This window comes from Erinaceus europaeus, chromosome 16, assembly GCF_950295315.1.
Source record: "Erinaceus europaeus chromosome 16, mEriEur2.1, whole genome shotgun sequence".
NCBI classification, from domain to species: domain Eukaryota; kingdom Metazoa; phylum Chordata; class Mammalia; order Eulipotyphla; family Erinaceidae; genus Erinaceus; species Erinaceus europaeus.
Window position 1 is genome coordinate 49,178,141 of NC_080177.1, and position 22,966 is coordinate 49,201,106.

Genomic DNA, 22,966 nt, shown 5'->3' on the forward strand with positions numbered 1-22,966 from the left:
AGCTACTTGTGGAGATTCATTTCTAATTTTGGGTACATTCAACAAATGATTTTTGAAATTAACAGGTCCTCCATCTTGCTATGAGAATGAAGATACCTTTGTCTCAGTGTTTCACACCCAAGTCCCTCTTGAAGAATATGAAGAACATAGACCAAGTGTTAATCAAGGTATATTTTAATTTGTATTCTTTGAACATGGTTATTGTTACAAGAAGAGATGAGTTGTATTCAGAAAAATTTATAGATGATATGATTTGATGTTATTAAATCCAGACACAGGGTGAAAGTATGTAACATTCTAGATGAAATAAAATTGGTTATGAGTTGACCATTGCTGAGGCTAGTAATTGAGGGCTTCTTGTAGCATTCTTTCCACTGTGAAATATTTGAAATTTTATCTAGCAAGGAACTAGAGAAAAGGTAGCTGCAAGGAATGGAATTCTAGCTTAAGAAAGGAAAATTTATGGGTAGAATCTGCGTGAATTCTCCTCCAGTTAGCTTATTCAATCCACGGAGGTTTGGAGATTATAGAAGATGGCATCTTCTGCCATGAGTCACTACCAGGTTGTAGAAGAGAAGAGGACATCTCTGGTTCTTAACAGATAAGACAGTGCTTTTCCTCCTATTTATTAGTCTTGTACCTTAAAGAAATTCTATTGTGGGGCCAGGTGGTGGCATACCTGGTTGAATGCACATGTTACAATGGAGAAGAACCCAATTTGAGCTCCCAGTCTCTACCTGCAGGGGGAAAGCTTTGTGAGTGATGAAGCAGGGCTGTAGATGTCTCTCTGTCGCTCCTTTTCTATCTCTTCCCTCTTGATTTCTGACAGTATCTATCCAATAAATAAATAAAGCTAATAATAGTAATAATAATTCTATTATAAATATAGGCATGTATATGTTTAATTTTAGTTATCTTAATGCTGTGCTGAGCAGATGAAACTTAAACTGGATGAACAGGCCTTATTATTTAAGCCTAATTGATAGGATTGTGGAAAGAAGTGATAAATTTCTTAATTGAGGAAGGCTATCACCCCCAAAAAAGTAACTCACATCAACCCTTTGTAGTTGACTTAAAGAATAGATGTGTTCCTAGCAGCACATGTACCAGAGTTATGTTTGGTTCTTTGTCTTTCTCCTGTCATTTCTCATGAATAAATAAATAAAATCTTAAAAAATATATATATGTAACTGATTAAAACATAAAACCTTAATAAAAAGTATAGATTTATTTGCCTGTAAACTTAAATTTTAAGTACACCTTTAAAAAATTCAAGTTCACTTTTCTCTGAAAATAGAAATAGTTTAAATACAGAGATCTTACACTTTTTCTATTTTTTTCAAGTTGTTTCCAGAAATGATTCCTTAATTATTTAGTTTTGTTTCACATTTTGGTAATTAGCTATAAGTATACTGATTGATGGGAGCTGGGCAGTGGCGCACAAGGTTAAGCACATATAGTACGAAGAGCAAGGATCCACATAAGGATCCTGGTTCGAGTCCCAGGCTACCCACCTGCAGAGGATTGCTTCACAAATGGTAAAGCAGGTCTGCAGGTATTTATCATTCTCTTCCGCTTGCTCTATCTTCCTCTACCCCTCTCAACTTTTCTCTGTCCTATCAAAAAAAAAAAAGATATGTGATTAAAACATAAAACCTCTACAAAAAGTACAGATTTATTTTATTATATAAACTTAAATTTTGAGTACAACTTAAAAAATTCAAGTTCATTTTTCTCTGAAAATAGTTAAATACAGAGATCTTACACTTTTCCTATTTTTTCAAGTTGTTTCCAAAAACGATTATTTATTTAGACTTTTTTTGCATTTTGGTAATTATCTATAAATATACTGATTGATAGGCCCCGGGCGATGGTGCATCTGGTTGAACGCACATGTTACAACTCATAAGGACCAAGGTTTAAGCTCCTAGTTCCCACCTGTAGGGGGAAAGCTTTGCAAATGGTGAAGCAGTGCTGCAGGTGTTTCTCTTTCTCCTTATCTCCCCCTTCCCTTTCAATTTCTGGCTATTTTTACCCAATAAATATATAAAGATAATAAAAATTAAAGGATACACACACACACACACACACACACACACACACTCTTTTTTTTACTATTGAGGAGACTTTTTTTTTTTTTTGCCTCCAGGGTTATCGGAGCCTGCACTACAAATCCACTGCTCCTGGAGGCTATTTTTTTCCCTTTTGTTGCCCTTGTTGTTTATCGTTATTACTATTGTTGTTATTGCTATTGTTGTTGCTGGATAGGAAAGAGAGAAATGGAGAGAGGAGGGGAAGACAGGGGGAGAGAAAGACACCTGCAGATCTGCTTCACCGCCTGTGAAGTAACTCCCCTGCAAGTGGGGAACCGAGGGCTCGAACTGGGATCCTTACAGGTCTTTGTGCTTCGCATCATGTGTGTTTAACACACTGCACTGGCCCCTGAGGAGACAGTTCTAACAAAGCAAAGATATCTTTTTCTTAATATGTGATAGCATATATGATATTGGTTATTTAATTACTTCTCAATAATAATGACAAGATTGTGGGATAAGAGGGGTACAATTCCATACAATTCTCACTACCAGAGTTCCATATCACCTCCCCTCCATTAGAAGTTTCCTTATTCTTTGTCTTTCTAGTATCATAGACCAAAGATCTTTATGAGGAAGGAGTAGGTGGAAGGTCTGGCTTCTGTAATTGCTTCTCCGCTGGACATGGGTGTTAACAGGTCGATCCATACTCCCAGCCTATTTCTATCTTTTCCAGCCTGGAGGGGTAGGGCTCTGGGGAGGTTGGGTTCCAGGACACATTGGTGAGGTCATCTGCTCAGGGAAGTCACGTTGGCATCTTGGTAGCATCTGCAAGTTGGTGGCTGAAAAGCATTAAGATATAAAGGAGAACAAATTGTTTTAATAATCAGGAAACTATAGGTAAGAATATAGAGGATGAGATTTAGGGTCTTCATGTTGGAAGAAGCTAGGAAGTTTATTTTAGGTATATTTCAAGGGACCTATGACTTCAGTATTTTTTGCCTGAGCCTGACAGCTAACATCCAGGTGGGCTAGGAAGATTGTTTGGGAAGATGGTGTCAGAGTTGAGAATAGGACTAGAAAGCTGGACCAGGGCAGAGAGAAACTCCCAAATATGGGAAAAGTATATAAATACTGTTAACTGGAAGTCGGGCTGTAGCACGGTGGGTAAGTGCACGTGGCACGGAGCGCAAGGACGGGGTAAGGATCCTGGTTCGAGCCCCTGCTTCCCCACCTGCAGGGAGTCGCTGCACAGGTGGTGAAGCAGGTCTGCAGGTGTATATCTTTTTCTCCCCCTCTCTGTCTCCCCCTCCCATCTCCATTTCTTGCTGTTCTATCCAATAACGATGACATCAATAACAACAACAATAAAAAACAAAGGCAACAAAAGGGAAAATAAATATATATTAAAAAAAACGTTAACTGTAACCTCCCCCCCATTGATCTGACCTAGGGCCCATGCCTATTCATATTTAGCACAGGAGCCTGTGTAACCTCTGAGTCCCTGTCAGTCTAGGTTCACCGTACATGGTTAGGGCTAGGAACACTCTAGGCTGCACTTAATTTAGGACCCATCTTCCTTGAATGGCAGAGTATGTTGTCCTCACCTCCCTTTGGAGAGTGGTGCAATTTTTTTATTGTTTTTAATTTATTTATAAAATAAAAAATATTGACAAGACCATAGGATAAGAGGGGCACAATTCCCACCTCAGACCTCCGTATTCCATCTCTTCCCTTGAAAGCTTTTATCCTTCTGGGAGCATGGACCCAGGGTTATTATGGGGTGCAAAAGGTGGAGAGTGGCTTCTGTAGTTGCTTCTCTGCTGAATATGGGCATTGGTAGGTTGATCTATACTCCCAGCTTGTCCCTATCTTTCTCTAGTGGGGCAGGGCTCTGGGGAGGTGGGGTCCCAGGGTACATTGATGAGGTCCTCTTTTGGGGAAGTCAGGTTGGTATCATGGTAGCATGTTGTTGTACATTGAGGGCAATGCCGTGTAGGGACCCACAGGAGGGTTTATGATGTTGTCCCTGATGGAGATGATCAGTGGTGGTCACCTCCCAATTTTTATTCCATATTTTTTGAGAGGGAGAGACATAAAGGAAAAGGAGGGGGAACATCACTAAAATACCTTTCTACCATGGAATTCTCTTGGTGCTATACATGGTACTGCCATGTGGTGCTGGAATCAAACCCAGGACCTCAGACATGGCAAATCATGAACTTCACCTGCTAAGTCATGCCCCAAGTCCTCAAAGATAACTGTTACTTAAACTTTGTCTGGATTAAGCTACTTGTTGGTGCTTTTTCCTTTGGACTTTATATGGTAATCTGTTCTATTTTGTAGGGTAGTTTCCATTTATCATTTAAATTGATTCTTCTCTGTGCATTTAAAAAATCTGTAAGGAAGGGTTCACATGATCTTAAGTACTATAAACATGACAACATGAAAGGTGGTAAGAACCTTCAGAGACTTGTTTTTCTTCTGCACGTAGGGTCTGAACTCAGAGAAAAACTGACAAACCAGTGGCTCTCAAGGTTTGTGCAGATGGGATGTAGAACCAGGACAACTTATCCCCAAACTTGCCTAAAAGGCAGGTTTGAACAAAAGACGTTTCCTTCCTCCCTTTCTCCCTTCTTTCCTTCTTTCCTTATTCCCTTATTGCCTCCCTCCCTCCCTTCCTCCCTCCCTCCCTCCCTTCCTTCCTTCCTTCCTTCCTTCCTTCCTTCCTTCCTTCCTTCCTTCCTTCCTTCCTTCTTTTCCCTCCTTCCAGAGAACAGCTCCGTTCTGTTTTATAGTGGCACAGGATGAAGGCTCAAGCATGAATGTCCTTTGTATAACCATTATGTTGTCCTCCTATTTTCAATGCAATATATTTTAATACCCTCTTCATAACATCAGAGATTTCTCTTTCTCATGTATCACTTAGAAGTTTTCTATGATTCCAAGGAATTTAATAGCAGTATATATGCTACATGATCATAAATACCAGAAGAATTTTTCTGAGTTCTTTATCAATTATGATAGTAGGGCTATTTATTTTTTAAAGGAATTCTCCATTTATATTAGATTTCTAGCTTTTGCATTTTGAAGTTATTATCTATATATTTTTATTTCTTATGTATTCTAAATAGTACATTGCTTAAGGTGATGTTATAATATAATTTATAATTGTTAATAATAATATCATTAACTATATAGTTATATATTATATATAGTTATACATTATATAACTATATAATACATAATATTATTACATAATATTATATAATTTATAATAGTTGATTATAATTGTTAATTTTAACTTTTTAAATATTAGATTTTAACTCTAATATGGAAAGAAATGAGTCATTGATCAAAGCAGAGAAGAAGCCTTCTTCAAACACAGAAAAGTCTGAGCTCAGGAGTAAACACAACCAGGATTTTATTAAGAGAAACATTGAGGTATGTGCTTAGAAGTTCAGAAGCCAAAATATGGGCTGCAATAAGTTGGAAAAATAGGGGTAGTTGTGCTCAGTATTTTTTACCATGATAATATGTAATTTTATGCAACTGAATGAACTGGTACTTCACTGTTCTCTATCCCATCCTATTTTACCTGATCCCATATCATATCCCTTAAAAAATTATTGTTGGGTCTGGGGGTATGGTTCAACCTGTCAATGCCCATGCTCAGTGGAGAAGCAGCTACAGAAGCCAGAACCCCTATCTTCTGCTCCCCATAAACAACTTTGATCTATACTCCCGGGGGGGGGGGGAGTGATAGGATGAAGATAAGAGGGCTCTGCATTCCAGCTCCATCAGCACAAAGAGAGAGAGAGAGAGAGAGAGAAAAGAGAGAGGAGAGAGGGAGAGAGAGAGAGAAGAGAGAGAGAGAAAAAACGAAAATGAGAGGGACATATGGAAATAGCTACAATGTTATGAGTGGCTTAGAGGGGAAGAGAGGATTGATTCAGAAAAAGAAGGGGCAACTGTGTATAAATATGGACAGATAGTTGTAGAGAAGATGGTTGGCCCATGTCTGCAACTTTAGGGGAACTGTGGTGGATTGCAGTGGGGAGAGTGAAGATTCAGAACTCTGGTGGTGGAAATGGTGTGGATTCAATCCTCTGTTGACATGTAATTCTGTAATATAAAAATAAATTAAAAATAAATAAAAGACTTTTATGTAATATAAAAATAAAAAAAATTTGGGGTAGGTGGGTGGTGGCATAACCCATAAGAGAGCACAAGTGTCACATTGTTGGGGTAGAGGTGCAGGGTACTGAAAGATTGCTCAGAAAGATGAGTGATGGTCTGGTGGAGAGCCTAGAGGTGACTTTCTCTGGACACCACCACTATTAGGAGTCATTATGACACAGCAAAAGCCCTTCCATCAGATCCTGGGTCTTTTTTATTAACAAGTTTTATAAAACATCAGGAATTCCCAATACAAAGGGGTAGGTTCAGGTGAGAAGCAGAACAAACAGTGGGCTAGATGATTATATGGCTTAAAATGTTCCGAGTGCAGTAATTGAATCTAAAGATAGTAGATTTTAACTCAGCATATGAATGCTGCTTATCAGTAGCTTACTGGTACTTTTCTCCCATAACAAGACCAAGACTTTTATGTCCCAAAGTTGTTGTTGCCCATATGCTGTTGCCCATTTAATCCAGCTGTGTTTGAGGAATATGCTGATAGTTTATTGGAAACAGCGTATTTCAGATACTAAGTAAGCCTGGAGTTATAGACATCTGATATGAATGTTCCCTAACATGCAAGGATCTGGGTTCATGCCTCTGCTCCCTACCTACAAGGGAGAACCTTCCATTAGTGGTAAAACAATGCTGCAGGTGTCTCTCTTCCTCCACCCATTTCAATTTCTGTATCTTTTAGAACAAAAAGGTCTCCAGGAGTACTGGATCTTGGCACCAAGCCCCAGACACAAACCTGGAAACAATAAAATAATAATAATAAAAATAAAAAAGTAATAATCATAATAAAAGTAAGAAGAAAAAAGTGCTATGATTAATAGTCTGCAGAAATGAAGCTGGCTTCTACAAATTTAAAAACTTTCATCTGGGGAAATACATGTCTATTTGCATGTTTCCTTGATTTTATTGTGCATTAGTAAAAAAAATAATATTTTAAGTAATGAGACTGATTTTTTGCTTGGTCCACTCAGAAATGTGAGGGGGAACTGCTCATGGCAAAGTGGGAGAAGTTTATTGGTTTTCCCCTTGGTTGTTTCCTCCCTGCAACCCTCCATTGGGCCTTGTGTTCTGATTAATTCTCAGCTTCAGGGACTCAATTCTATTCTTCCAGGCCTGATCTGACTTGTGCTTAAGGCAGATTCAGACTATGGGAGCATGCTGGGCTTCCTTTGTTAGACTGGAATGTTAGTTAAATAATTTATAGCAATGTATGTAAATACATTGGATAGGTAAGTCTCTCACTTAAAAGCCACCTTGGTATGCTGTCTTGGGGAGTTGTGAAACTGCACCCCTGTGATAGTAACTATTGTGTAAAACAATACTTCTGCAATAAAAACAGCAATACCAGCTAACTACATTGGTGGGTGATGAGTATTGACAAGAGGACAGAACTACATAACCTTCACAGCCCGAGTCTGGTAAGTTTTCTACAATTAGCTCATAAATTCCGGAATATTCAGTGGGGCAGTCTGACTTTTGCTCTTTCTATCCTCTATGCTCATGTGAGAGCTTCAGGATACAGTCTTCTCTATTTTTTTCCTTTTTGTTATACTTTATTTACTTTTCTAGTTTTTTTTTTCTTTTTTTTTTACCAGAGCACTGATCAGCTCTGGTTTATGGTGGTGGTGCAGGGGATTGAACCTGGGACTTTGGAGCCTCAGGCTTGACAGTTTGCATAACCATTATACTATCTACCCCTGCCCTTACTTTTCTAGTTTTATTGCTTATCTCTGTCCCTTAAAATGGTTCACTGTTAAACAGTAGACCTTTAAAATAATAAAAATTATTTTGCTTTAGTAGTTGGAACTATTAGTATCCATTCCCTACTTCTCTTTCTTTTCTTTCTTCTTTTTAAAAAGTTTATTATTATTATTATTTGTATTTATTTATGGGTAGAGATAGCCAGAAACTGAGAAGGAAAGGGGAGGTAGAGAGGGAGCAAGACAGATACCTGCAGCACTACTTCCCCACTTGCAAAGCTTTCCCCCTGCAGGTGGGGACCAGAGGCTCTCAACCCGGGTCCTTGTGCATTTCAACATGTGTGCTCAGCCAGGTGCCCCCCACCCCTTTAACTATAGCACTGCTCAACTCTGGTTTATGGTAGTGCTGGGGATTGAACCTGGGACCTTTGGCGCCTCAGGCAATACAGTCTTTTTGTATAAAGACATTATGCTGTCTTCCCATCCCAACTTCTTTTTATTTTCAAGATTTTCAAGGTTGTGCTTATAATACTTTTTTGTAGGAAGTTCAGTATATTTGTAAATTAGATGTCAGGAACAAATTGCATGAGATCTTCTGGACTTCAAAAACTGTGTTGGATATGATTAATGATTTTGGACATCTTTGTCTCTGAAATTTGTTTTGGAATCATTGCAACTTTGATTCAGTGTCATTAAAAATAATCCACTGGGAGTCGGGCAGTAGCACAGCAGGTTAAGTGCAGGTGGCCAAAGCAAGGACCGGTGTAAGGATCTTGGTTCGAACCCCTGGCTTCCCACCTGCTGGGAGTCGCTTCACAAGCGGTGAAGCAGGTCTGCAGGTGTCTATCTTTCTCTCCCCCCTCTGTCTTCTCCATTTCTCTCTGTCCTATCCAACAACGACAACATCAATAATAACTACAACAATAAAACCACAAGGGCAACCAAAGGGAATAAATAAAAATAACCCACAGCATGTCTTCCTGCTCAACAAGTAACCACCCCAGACTCATCGTACTACATTATATGAAAAAGGATGTCAAAGAAACCAAAATAGTACAAACAATAGCAAAAAATTCTGGTTAAACTAACATGTTTAGAGAATATTTGCTTTTTAATATATATGCAATTTAATAGTGACTTTCAAGATTATTATATAATAGGTATAAGGGTACTTTCTTCTCCATCTTGCTTAGTATCTTTGCACTGGGCCATTGCTTGTTGATTTGTCGTTTAATTTTTCTCTATCACAGTAACATTTCTACTATATTCAAGTTCTTGCTGACATAGACAGCAACTCCATCATAGATTGTCTTTTTAACAACAGTAGATGACTAAACTCCTAATAGTTTTCAGTTAGTTTGTTTTATTGAATATATGCCACATGGGAAGTGCATAATGTCTTGCATTGATATATATATCCAACTTATGTAAGTGATGGAAAATTCAAGATCCAATTTTGCATAGAAAAAAATAGGTCATGACTTTGAAAAACTGCTATGTTATGCAAACAGAGGTCTGCAATTGGTCATGCTTTATCTGTAAAATAAAATAATTGTTGAGATGGTAAGCCTATGGGCCTGCTTATAATGGGAATATTTTCACTTGAAATGAAATTCTGTCAGAAATTTAGCATAGAACAAAAATGGAAAAAAATGCCTAATCTGTTACTTTGCTTTATCATATCTGCAATATAAAACATTAGATTCCATTTTTATTTTTCTAACCTATAGTTTTTTTTTCTGAATGCTTAATATCTTTTATTTAATGCATTCTAGTTGGCTAAGGATTCAGGAAAACCAGTGGTTATGGTTGATAGAGAGAAGAAGAGGCTGGCTGAACTTTTGAAGGACATGGATGATAGAGATTCAGAGATGTCCAGCCCTGAGGTATGTCAGCTCTGAGAGGCAGGACTTCAACACTTCTTGGTTTTCATTTTATTATGTTATTGATCCATCAGCATGAATTTAAAATAGTTTTTCAGGTGATGAGTCAGTCTTCTCTGTCTTAAAAATGACTATTTTTTAAGAAAAATTAAAATTTTTATATTCACTCTTGGTCAATTTATTATTGACCCTCAAAGGGTCAAATAATATGTCATTCTAAGATATTGATTGGTTGTCATGATAATAACTGTTGCCGGTGATGTGATGGCTTAGTCATTAATGACACATAGGTAATACCCAGGTGTCCATAGTTGTACTGTAAACAATTAACCCCTCCCCCTATAAAGAAAAAATAATTGATGTTAGTATAAAAATGGCAGAAAAAATTAGCCTGTGTTCTTGGTTGCAGGAAACAGAGGGACTTTGGTTAAAAAAAAAGGGAAATGAACTTATTGGGAGTCTTAGGTAGCTCACAGAGTCTGTGAGGGCAGTCTGAAGAGTCAGCTTTGAAAACCAGGCAGGTGTCATGGTAACCAGATTGAGGCTTCTCAGAAAGAGAGTGGTCAGGGGCTCCACCTACTCACCCATAGATTCCCAGATACCCACTGCTGCTAGCAGCATCCCCTGCTGCTAGCTCTGGATCCTCACTGCTGCTGCTGTGACTACTGCTGCTTTACTACGTTTCCTGCATCTTCTCATTACTCTTGCCCTTAAGAGTCCAATTAAAGGTTGCTCACTTCTAAGTAACTGAATCTAGGCCATGTGCCTGTCTGCTTGCCGCCAGTGTATAGGGAGAAGGTGTCATCTTTGTTGACCTGCACCTAACCAAAACTCACATCATGGAGACTGCAAGAGTGACAGGCTACTAGAGAGGAGAAAACATGTCTTTCTGCTTATTATTATCATTATTTTAAGATTTATTTCCTCTAGTTACAACTTATGAGCTGATTGCTAATGTAGGGAATTCTTAAATTTCCTTGCCTTCCACCTGCCTGTATTTTTAGAATGGAAAACACAGAACTGGCTACTGGGTAAACATAATTTCTGCTTATTCAGTATTCCACACACTACTTTTTCAAAGTGGAGAAGCACTAATGGTATGAGAGCCAGACTGTGAAAATAAGAGATTTATTCCCCAGGGGGAAACCCCACAAAATTAAAAGAAAATGTCTTACCTAGGGTTGGCAGATAATGAAGTTATAAACATTTTTTTTCTTTTGTAACTCCTATGCTAGTGTGTGTGTGTGTGTGTGTGTGTGTGTGTTTGCATTTTGTGAGCATTGATGAAGCAGACTGAAAATTGTATTTTGGGGAAAATATAGCCTGCTGACTCTTGTTTGCTCTCAGGGCGACACATCTGGCTGGCTGGTCCCAGGAGAAGGATATACATTTGCGGCCACCCAGCACCAGCAACTTGCTGATATTGATACAAAACTCCAAGAATTCTCTGTAGCCTCCCCAGCTGCCTCCAGATTCTCTCCAGGACTTGAAACATACAGTGACCATGTAGGTATACTTAACTCCAGAATACATAGATTGTTTGGGTTTCCATGTGCTAAAGCTCTCTCACATAATTTGGCAAAATACTTATTAGCCAGAGAGATTTCCAAAGTACTTTCCCCATCTTTACAGCTACCTTAATCATTTCCACAACCAAAATTTCATTTGGTAACTTCCACTTTTTTCTTGCCTGCCTTCCTATCTTCCTACCTTCCATCCTTCCTTTCTTTTTGCTACCAAGGTTATTGCCTGCATGACTAATCAGCTTCATCCAGTGGCTCTCTCTTCCTTCCTTTCTTTCTCCTCCTTTTTTTTTTTTAATAGATACAGGAAAATTGAGAGGGCAGAGGAAGACATAGAGGAAAAGAGAAAGCAAGATACCTGTAAAACGATTTCACCACTCGTGAAGCTTCCCCCTATAGCCAGGGACTGGGTGTTTAATCTGGGTAATATGTGTGTGCTCTGCTGGGTATACACTGCCCATCCCCCTTTTTTAAATTGACACTTGGCTCATCATTGGGGTTCAGTGCATGCTTAACTAATCCATCACTTCTAGTAACTTCTTTTTTGATAGAGACAAGAATTGAGGGGGAAGGGAGAAGGTTGAGGAGGAGGAGAGAGAGAGATACTTGTGGCACTGCTTCACAGTTCATGAAGCCCCCCCCCCCCCCCCCAGGTTGAGTTGAGAATTTAAACCCAGGTCCTTGTGCATGGTAACTTGTGATCTCTACCAGGTATGCTGTGCCAGGCCTCCTTCTATTGATTTTTCTTTCACTTTCTAATTTGCTGTGGTGGAATTGATGAGGAAATATTTACTATTCAATATTATTATGTCATTATATTTCAAGATTGAACCTGATTTTGGAATGTGGGAATTGAGCCCAGGACTTCATCGATATGAGCTACATGCTCAGCTCTAAGCTAATTTCTGATTATAGTAGAAGAGATGGAAGGAAAGAAAATTGCTATAGAACTCATTAGTCCTTTAAAAGTCTTAATTTCTCTTTATTCACCTAGCTCTAGTTCTTAGCTCTGGTTTCTCTTGCTCATTTGGCATTAGGCAGTGACAGTCAATGTGCTGGTGAGTCCTCTCCTGGGAAGTTTTTGGAACTGGGGGGGAAGTAAGGGGTATGGGAGGGTGGAGGACTTTCAGGCCTGGTACCTGATGGTGGAGCAGGACCTAGGCTGAGGGTGAGAATGTTTTGTAGAAAATTTTACACATGTACCAACCACTGTGTTTATTGTAAACCATTAACCTAATTAAAAAAGAGTGACTGCTGTTTTGTCCTGTACACAACGCAGGTTTGAATTGTGGTCTCTTTCTTCAAAAACAAGCAAAACAAACAAACAACCACTAAAAACCCAAATTGATGTTTTCTTAATAGTTCCTCCAAATATTCCTTTACAGAACTAGTAGAAAATGTAGGAAAGTAGAAGAGTAATAGGATGACAGTCCTTGATTGGAGAGAAAATTGCTAGTCTCTTATTATTCTAACTGGAAACTGGTTTCATGGAAATTTCATCTAGTCATTTTCTCTATAAAATGTACATGATTGTCTTGGTCCTTAAAAAAGATAAAAAAATATAGGTAATGATTCTGTTTTCATAATATAAGTCTTTTCTCTAGACAGAAGTTGAGATTTAGGGATCTGTGGGTCAACTGAAGACACCTTGGGGGAGAGAAAGAGTATTAAGAGGTTAGTTCACTAGCAACATCTTTATGAGTCATTGATGCTACTGCTGCTGCTTTTGTTTCTCCTCTTTATTCTCCTCCCTTTCCTCCTCCTCACTCTACTCCTCTGTCCTTCCTTCTCCTCCTCCTTCTCCTCCCTCTATCCTTCTCCTTTTCAGGTAGACACACAAAGACACCCACACAGACACACCCACACACACCAACACATACCACACACAGAGACTGAAACACTATAGCACTAAAGCTTTCTTCATTGTAGTGGGGACCAGGCTTGAGCCTAGGTTGCACACATGGCAAAGCAGCACAGTATCCAAAGCTATTTTACCAGCCCACCTTCTCAGCTTTTAAGGGCCAGCCCAGGTACTTAGAAGTTCTTTACACAGTAGTGATAATGGTAGTGGGAACTACTTATTTATGGTTGGGATCAGTGTGAGAATATGTCTACTCCAGGGCTTTGATGCTGATTATTCCACTAATTTATGTAGGTTCATGGGTGACATATCCCAAATGGAAGAAGTGAAAACTGGGTAGTAAGATTATTATTTTGTTCTTTTTGTGCTTTGGATAATTTTCCTTGTTGCTATTAAATTTCAAGGATGGCTTAGATATCAAAACTGTATAGTGGTCCTAAAAACAAAAAATGGCTTTTCATGGTTTATTATTATTATTATTGAAAGAGATTGATAATTCAGAGATTCATCTAGCTGTAAGCACTTTACCACCCCGGTTCCATGGCTGCCAGTTCTTAGCAACATCGCCCCACCAGATATTTGTCGGGATGCGGCATCATCTAAGTTCATTTCCCACGTCTACGCTCGACCGGACCTGCCAATATACGCGGATATCTTCGCCCACCCTGTTCAACGCTTGACGTCTCGTCACCCAATCTGGTCCCCTACGCCTTCACTGAACTTCTCTGTTCCAGTCTCTTGGAAACAGAGCTGGCAGTCAGCTGAGGTAAAGAACAAACATCTCATCACAGACCCCTGCAAGCGTCAACCCGGCTTTGACCTAGCACGTTATCAATCGCTATTGAACAGGCCATGGCCAGTGCGCCGCTATGTTCCATCACTGGGGAGCCAGAGACGACCCGAACTGCCCCTGCGGCTTCAGACAGACTATGACCCACATAGTCAACGACTGCCACCTCTCCAGATTCAAAGGAGGTCTCGAAACTTTACATCAGGCTCAACCTGACGCTGTTGACTGGCTACGGAAGAAGGGCAAACGCTAGAAGAAGAAATTGAAAGAGATTGATAATTCAGAGATTCATCTAGCTGTAAGCACTTTAGTAAAACACAAGTTTGTCAGGTTCTGTTTATTAAATCACATTTCTGAGGTCACTTACTTTATATTTAGATAAAACATTTAAATAATTGTAAAAGGGAACAGCACTTTATTATACTTGTTAAAGATGGTATTTATGGGGGGCTGGGCAGCAGTGCACTGGATTAAGCACACATAATGTGAAGTGCAAGGACCAGCACAGGGATCCTGGCTCCCCACCTGCAGGGGGGGTCACTTCACAGGTGGTGAAGCAGGTCTGCAAGTGTCTATCTTTCTCTCCCCCTCTCTGTCTTCCCCTCCTCTCTCAATTTCTCTCTGTCCTATCCAGTAAAATGAAAACAAACAAAAATGGCCCCAAGAACAGAGGAATTTTAGTACAGGCACCAAGTCCCAAAGATAACCCTGGAAGCAAAAAAAAAAAAAAAGGTATTTATGTATTTTATATCGAAAAACATATATTTAGAGGTAAAAGATAAAACCAACTTTTAGGATTCCCCATAAGATACAGAAGTAGAAATGTAGCAGCAGAGTTGTTGAAGAGAAACAATTAATGTTCTTTGCATACAATGAAGTATATCTTTTGAGCTTTTGTCTAATTTCCTTTTGGCATACCCTCATAAATAACTGAATCCAGCTTTGCACATTGAGTTTTCAAGCCAAGATGCTAGCATGGCAAATTACTTTATGGATATTATTTTTGGACTGGAATTCTTTTAGAATGAATGCCATGGAAAAATCATCTCAGATCCTGTGTATCTACTCATGTAATTAATGGCTTTCATTCTTTTTTTGAAGTACAGATAGTCACAATGCTTATTCACATAATTTAAAATTAAAAATTTAAATCATGTTTATTTATTTATTGGATAGAGACAGCCAGAAATTGAAAGGGAAGGGATGATAGAGAAGGAGAGAGACAGAGAGATACCTGCAACATTGCTTCACCACTCACAAAGCTTTGCCCCTGCAGGTGTGTACTGGTGGCTTGACTCAATGGGCACTATAATGTGTGTGCTTAACCAGGTGCACTACCACCTGGCCTCATTATTTTAATTTTTAACCCTTCTGCAAACCATTAATTCATCATTTTTTGTCTCTCCATGCTCGTTAAGAAAGAGTGCCTTTAAGTGGGATGTAAATTTCTGTTTCAACAATCATTTTGATAGGTGTCTATCAGGTGCTCACTGTGTACTAGGAATTATAGGGGACTTACAGAGATGAGTCATGAATGTAGAATATTGGAGTCAAGAATTTGCTCTTAATATTCTGGCTCAGTGCCTGCACCATGAATCCACCACTCCTGGAGGCCATTTTTTCCCCCTTTTGTTGCCCTTGTTGTTGTAGCCTCGTTGTGGTTATTATTATTGCCATTGTTGATGTTGTTCATTCTTGGATAGGACAGAGAGAAATGGAGAGAGGAGGGGAAGACAGAGAGGGGGAGAGAAAGATAGACACCTGCAGACCTGCTTCACCGCCTGTGAAGCGACTCCCCTGCAGGTGGGGAGCCGGGGCTCAAATTGGGATCCTTACGCCGGTCCTTGCGCTTTGCGCTACATGCACTTAACCCACTGTGCCACCGCCCGACCCCCAATATTCTGGTTCTTATACTTATTTCTTCCGTGAGCTTGGTCATTTAAGGAATTTTCTAAATTTCAGTTTCTCATCTATGAAAGAGTATTCACTATATTATTCCTTAGGTTTGGCTTAAAGAGTAGATAATTTTGCATGATATAATTCTTAGGTGGGTGAGACAGCATGATAGTTATGTAAAAGACTTTCATTCTGAGACTCCTAGGTCCCAGGTTCAATCCTTAGAACTACCACAAGCTGGAGCTGAACAGTGCTCTGGTTTCTTTCTCCCTCTGTCTCTTTCTTGTTCATGCATTAAAATAAAGTATTTAAAAAATGCTTCACAGAGTGTTTGGTACAGAACTCAACCAATGATGCTTTTATCCCAGTAATAAATGACTTGACAGAACTTATTTCCTTATGGGAGATACAGGAAATACATAGTGTGTATATTGTGGTGTGAGACAATATAGGTAAGCACCAGAGAAGGCTATCAAGAAAGTGCTTTGGTGGTTAAGAGGATGGAGAGAAAGCACTTCCATAAATTCTATGAGGAAATTCTGTTTCTCTGCATGAGAAAAAGAGGATGAGAAGAAGCTAGTAAATGAGGTAGGGCAAGTCAGAGGACCATATGAAGGCTGCATTTAGATAGCATGAGGTTGAAATTTTCACCTACAAATGGGTTATATGGTTTTTACAGTTTTTTCCCCCAATATTTAAAAGTTGGGTGGGAGCCACATAGTGGCTCACTAGTCGAGTACCCACATTATCACACATAAGAACCAAGGTTTAACCCCCACCCCATGTCTCCACCTGTAGGAGGAACACTTCACAAGAAATGAAGGAGTATATATCTCTCCTCTCTCTCGCTCTCCCTTGCCTTTTCTCTCAGTTTCTCATCCTCTGTTAAAATATGAATTCTGGGAGTGGTGGAATTGTGCAGGCACCAAGCCCCATAGATAACCCTTGTAGCAAAAAAAAAAAAAAAAAAGTAAAAACTCACAACATAACTCTGAAATTCCTAATTTCTCTTGAAAATTTAGATTACCTGGCAACCTTTTAACTCAACACTTGCCTGACAACTACAGATTTAGTTGAATAACACCTCTTACATTGGTTGGAACACAAACTCATCTCACTAAACATTCCATGACTCCATATTATACAGTGTGCCTCAAGACTCGTTTCATACATCAGTATAGTGGCCCAGGTCCTGGACATGCTATTTGATAGCAGATGCAGTGGTGGTTGATGTCAGGCATTCAAATCAGTGTTGTGACTTCATCTCTGACCATAATGCAACTCGGAGGGCACTGGAGGGTAGCATGCATACAGACACAAATCAAGTTATTGAGTGGCCTTGGCAATAAACTAAAAAAATATCTGGTGTTGGGAATTATACCCCTAGTATCCTATAGTCTTGTCAGTATTTCCATTTTATAAATAAAAATTAAAATAAAAAGAAACATCATGGGGGCCAGGTACCCAGTTGAGCACACACAATATCATGTGCAGGGACCCGGGTTCAAGCCCCTGGTCCCCATCTGCAGGGGCAAAGCTTTGCAAGTGGTGAAGCATGTCTGTAGGTATCTTTCCTTCTTATTCTCTATATCTCCATACCTCTTAATTTCTCTCTGTCCTATTAAATAAAATAGGAAGAATAAAAAAATTGGTCACTGGGAGTGGTGGATTCATAGTGCTAGCACTGATCTCCTGTAACAACCCTGGTAGGAAAAAAGAAGAAAGAGGAAGAGTAGAAGGGTAAGTAGGAGAAGGAAAAGGAGGAGGAGGAGAAGAAAAAGAGGGAAGAAGAGGAAGGTAGGAAGAAATAATGACTACATTATGGAAATTGAGTTTATGAAAAATATAGGAAGTATATATTTGTGAGAATATAGATAAAGGAAATCTCTGGAGCTTAAGCATCTTGATTAAGAAGTCAGTTTCCAAGCAAACTGAGATTTGCCAACTTTCAGAGTTACGATAAGCGTAAGATGCTAGGTTGCTCATACATAAAGCTATGGTGATGAGTGTACCTGAGACAGTAATTCAAGGAACTCCTATATGTGGCTCTGAGATTAAAGCAGTACTGGTTGTTGTTGTGAGCAGGGAAGATAAGTCTTTTGATCTTTCTAATGTAATGTTTTCATATACATACCCTGGCCTGGCTCTAACTTTTATGGCAGTGCTTTCAAAACAGTATTTGACTTTTCCATATCTGATTCCCTTAGTTTAAGTCAAAGCATATGGCCACATTCAGAAGAAAGCATGGCATATGTTGCTGGCATATTATGGCTATAAAGTGAATAATTTTATGTGGTTGCCGTTGTTACATCTGCTTTTTATTTTCATCTCATTTTAGCAAAAGAACTAATTGAAGCAATTTTTCTTCATATCTGTGGTTTAATTGTGCATATTTTCTGTACCCCTTTCCCAACCCTCCTACAAATCACTTAGTTCTTTCCACATATTGTAAATCCCACCATAAAATTGACTGATGCCCATAATTTAGTTAGCATATTTCTTATTTGTAGATGTATTAGATTCCTACTTCTCTAGAAATATCTAAGACTCATGTTAAGTCTTCAGTTTCTTAAATTCTTAGCAAATGGATTCAATAATACATTTTATTTAGTTTGGCTCTTGTAAAGAAGTATAATTTATTTATCTTTCAAGCAATCAGTCCTGCTAAATCTAGAATTCCAGTTCATGGGGTAGGTATTTTTTTTTCTTATTGGGAGAGGGTCTTTAGAAATGTTTTTCATTGACAAGAGATATTTATTTGTTCTTAAACCAACAAATTTAACTGAATATAAAGGCTCTCCCTAATTTGATTTTTTTTTCTCTTAAAATGCTGGTTCAGTTGTGTACACTTTGGTAGACCCAACAAAAAATGAACATTTGCCTGAGGAGAGTTATAGTGGGAATCATCTCTTTTCTTGCTAAGAACATACTATTTTTGATAGCAATAGTGAGTTGTTTTTTGCTTTATTTTAAAGTTAGCTCAAATTGAGAAATTTAAAACCTTGTTGACATGTAATTCTGAAAGATGTTTCATTGTTGAGTTCAGCAGTATGTACTTCAGTAGTTGCTATGTGGTTAACTCAATGTCAAATGAGTAAATATGTTGATTGAAGGTAAGGATCTAGAAAAAATTTTCAACATCTGCTGAACACACATTTCTTTATATTCTGCTTAAAACCCAGTGTTTCTTTTAAATTCCTCACACACAAGTTGCTTCACTTCAAATTCCATTGTTAGATTTAGTCTCACTGATTTCAGGTCTCTAAAATACATGGTAATACTACTTGAGATCTATTAGTGCTGCAGATTGTAAAAAGTGGAAATAAAGTGCATTGAGGGCATTCAAAAGAAATCTGTAGATTGCTTCTGTTATTAGAATTAAGTTAGAGGGTAAGAGATATAAGAAAAAAGATACTTTAAATATTAATCATAGATTATCAGAATATTGATAGACTATGGTAGCATGAAGTAGGTTCCCAAAGAATTATTATTGGGTAATGAGATTTATGGCTAAATTGATCCCATGTTATAATCATTCTATGTCTTGTTCTCCTCAGGAATCTGTAATATAGCACATAATGACAGCTACTTTGAAATATTTTTATTCTTGATTTGATCTTCATTTCCATCTACATTCTCCTTAAAGTGGAGAAAATTGATCGAAATATTAGCATCTGGTTTTTTACCATCCTTTTTCTTAGTTCTTACCAGCCAACAGTATTTTTACTTCCTTTTTACAGATTATGTTGTCACCAGTTGTCTGTCACTTCTTTTCTTGGTCCTGTTGTGGGTTAGTCTTTTCTAGGAGAGGGCAAGGGACTTTGGTAGTAGGCTGAGAGTTGAGTTACTGACGTTCTTTATGAATACTTCTGAGATGGGTTGAGGCATGTAAATATCCCTGGAACTTCTTTCTTCCATGAACACCTGACAGTACTTGAATGAAAGTTGGATTAAGCTTCCTTGATGAATTTATTGAAAGTCTAGTTGTAGCTTCAAACTCCAGTATCTTGGCTGATGAAATATGTTGAAATATATGAAATATATTTCTGTTGAACTGTAAAGAATCAGATTCCTAAGTATTAGATTTGGAAGAAATGTTCTCAGGAGAAATTGAGACCAGTAAAAGACATACTCAGAAATGTGCAAATGGTTTTACAGACAGAGCTGGGACTAAATCTTACTTTCAGGATAGTAACTATTGTGTACAGAGTCACCTACTCAGAGAAGAATAAATTAGCCTTGGTATACTAGTCTTTTTGTTTTGTTAAAAATAAAAACTATGACTTTTTAAGCTTATGAAGTTGATAGAATTGTGGAAAATTCAGGAAATATAAAAACAACCAAGAAAAATAAGAAGGTAGTCAGACTTTTTTTTTGTAGCCACCGTATTAGTCACTGTTAAATTTCCTTCCAGTCCCCACCCCCCACATACACTGCCAATACTGAGTAAGAAACAGGAGATAGACCTAGCTTTGATTCTTGAAGATAATAAAATAAAGGGATTACTTGTAGATTTAAATGCACTAATGGGGTATTAAAGCACCCAGGGATTAAGCAATATGTGGTCAGGGAGAAGAAAAGGTTATCAGAGTTTAGGGAGAGCTGGGGTTGTGGTGGAAGAATATGTCATTCAAGGTTGTAGCCATAAAGGCTGTGGGCACAGGATTAACCAGATGTTCCCTCTTCATTGTGAAGCTTTGAGCTCTAGTTAATTTTCTGTTTCCCAGATGACCTGATGAAAGTTGGAATGTCAACTTGGTTAGGAGATGACTTTGCATATTCTATAAAGGGCCTCTAGTTTGGGATAAATATAGAAACCTGTCAGTATCTTTGTGTTCAGGCAGAAGGTGATATTCAAATAGTTTCCTAGTACCTTAAAAAATAGGAAAGTCCAGAGAAAGCAAAAAAACTCATACTCAGTAATCTGTGGTCAGAGAAAGAAGTCTATTAATTTTCTATGCATGCATATCCCAATCATGGAGATCTTATTAACCTTCAGCTCATTACCAAAAACCATAGAAGTTTGCCAGGAGACTATAGATTTATGGGTTGAGGAAAGAGTAAGTGGCTTATGAGTTCTCTGTGAATAATACTATCCAGTTAGACATCTCTAGTTGAATCCAGGGATTTCTAAATGCCCCTATATTTACAGAATACTTTGAGTTGCTTGTGACTGTGCAGGATCTGGTCCAGAACCATGGATGCTATCTATGCCTATGACATTTCAAGAGCTGACACTTTTGGAAGATTGGAACCTTTTTTAGGGGTAGCATGCTTCCCTTGTACCTGTTATGACTTGGATTGCCACGGAAACTCCCACTGAAAGAATATAGTCCTGCCCTGCATTGTTTCTTGGCCTCTATCCTACTGAACAGACCAACTCCAGTTGTCCAAATGTGACCTTTTACCACATATGAGCATGAAAATTCAGCTGAACATAAGAAATTTACATGGACTACTGTGTTTATTTAACTTACAGATATTTCTTCAACTCTAAATGTTGGTATTTGATGATACGTATGGTTATTGTTTTATGGAACTTTTCTGGTTATATAATCATTCTGCTCTCTTCCCTGTAAATACTACAGTTCAAATGGTGATTTGTTATTCCCTGTTCCATATTTCAATTAAATTTAAGGGTTTTATTTCCCTCCTTAATTGATTGCCTTCAGAGGCAGTGAAACATGTCAGCAGGTATCTCTCTGTCTCTCTTCCTCTCTATCTCCCCCTTCTCTCTCAATTTCTCTCTTTCTCTATCCAATAACAATCAACCAATCAGTCAGTCAATCAATAAAATTCCTGAGGCCAGGCAGTGACACACCTGATTGAGTGCATACATTACTGTGTGAAGTTCAAGCTCTTGGTCTCTACCTGCTGGGGGAAGCGTCACAAACATTGAAACAATGCTGCAGATTTTTCTGTATCTACTCTAACTCTCTGTCTCTATATGAAATAAATAAAAAAGAAACATGCTAAAAAGATTTCCTACAAAATGATTTCAATTTAAAAATTAAACCTAAGGGGGCAGAGTCAAGATGGTGGCCTGAGGCAGCAACCAGAGATATTCTCCCCCCAAAACTGATTCAAATCCTGGTAGTTCTCTTTCTTTCTTACTTACTTTCTTTCTTTCTTTCTTTCTTTCTTTCTTTCTTTCTTTCTTTCTTTCTTTCTTTCTTTCCTTCCTTCCTTCCTTCCTTCCTTCCTTCCTTCTTTCTTAATTTTATCTTTTTCTCCTCTCTCTCTCTCTTCCCCTCCTATCTCGATTTCTCTCTGTCCTATCCAACAACAACAACAGCTGTGACAACAATAACAACTACAACAAGCGCAACAACAAGGGCAACAAAAAGAAAAAAAAAACTTATAAAAAGTCTTGCCAAGATATGTGGACTACTTCTCAATAAATTTACACTTGAGTTTTCTCTTCTGATCTTGTTTTCCAACTACTGTCTGAGAGTGAGATTATCCCATATTCATCCTTCTGTTTCTGACATTTCATTTAACCTGATTTTTTTCAAGCTCCATCAAGATCGTCTGAAAACGGTGAAGTCACCATTTTTAATAGCTGAATAGTATTCCACTATGTTTATAGACCACAACTTGCTCGACCACTCATCTGTTGTTGGACATCTGAGTTGCTTCAAGGTTTTGGCTATGACAAATTGTGCTACTAAGAACATATGTGTACACAGATCTTTTTGGATGAGTGTGCTGGGTTTATTAGGATATATGCCAGGGAGAGGACTTGCAAGATCATCTGGTAGGTCCATTTCTAGCCTTCTAAGAGTTCTCCAGACTGTTCTTCACAGAGGTTGGACCAATTGACATTCCCACCAGCAGTACAGGAGGGTTCCTTTGACCCCACAACCTCTCCAGCATTTGATGCTGCTACCTTTTCTGATGTCTGACATTCTCACAGGAGTGAAGTGGTATCTTATTGTTGTCTTTATTTGCATTTCTCTGACAATCAAAAACTTGGAGCATATTTTCATGTATTTCTTGGCCTTTTGGATCTCTTCTGTGGTGAATATTCTGTCCATGTCCTCTTCCCATTTTTGGATGGGGTTATTTGTTTTGTTGTGGTTGAGT

General features: G+C 38.4%; 1 protein-coding gene across 7 annotated transcripts in view; it reads left to right on the forward strand.

Moving 5' to 3' along the window:
* FSIP1 (fibrous sheath interacting protein 1) overlaps positions 1–22,966 on the forward strand; it is a 226,098-nt gene that overhangs the window by 49,361 nt on the left and 153,771 nt on the right. For 6 of the 7 annotated variants that reach the window (XM_060175126.1, XM_060175122.1, XM_060175124.1 and 3 more), the window contains 4 exons: positions 66–167; positions 5,353–5,477; positions 9,703–9,813; positions 11,158–11,316. In XM_060175126.1, the coding sequence (XP_060031109.1) occupies positions 66–167; positions 5,353–5,477; positions 9,703–9,813; positions 11,158–11,316 (497 nt within the window). The remainder of the gene's footprint in view (positions 1–65; positions 168–5,352; positions 5,478–9,702; positions 9,814–11,157; positions 11,317–22,966) is intronic. The other variant, XM_060175127.1, reaches the window with a different exon arrangement.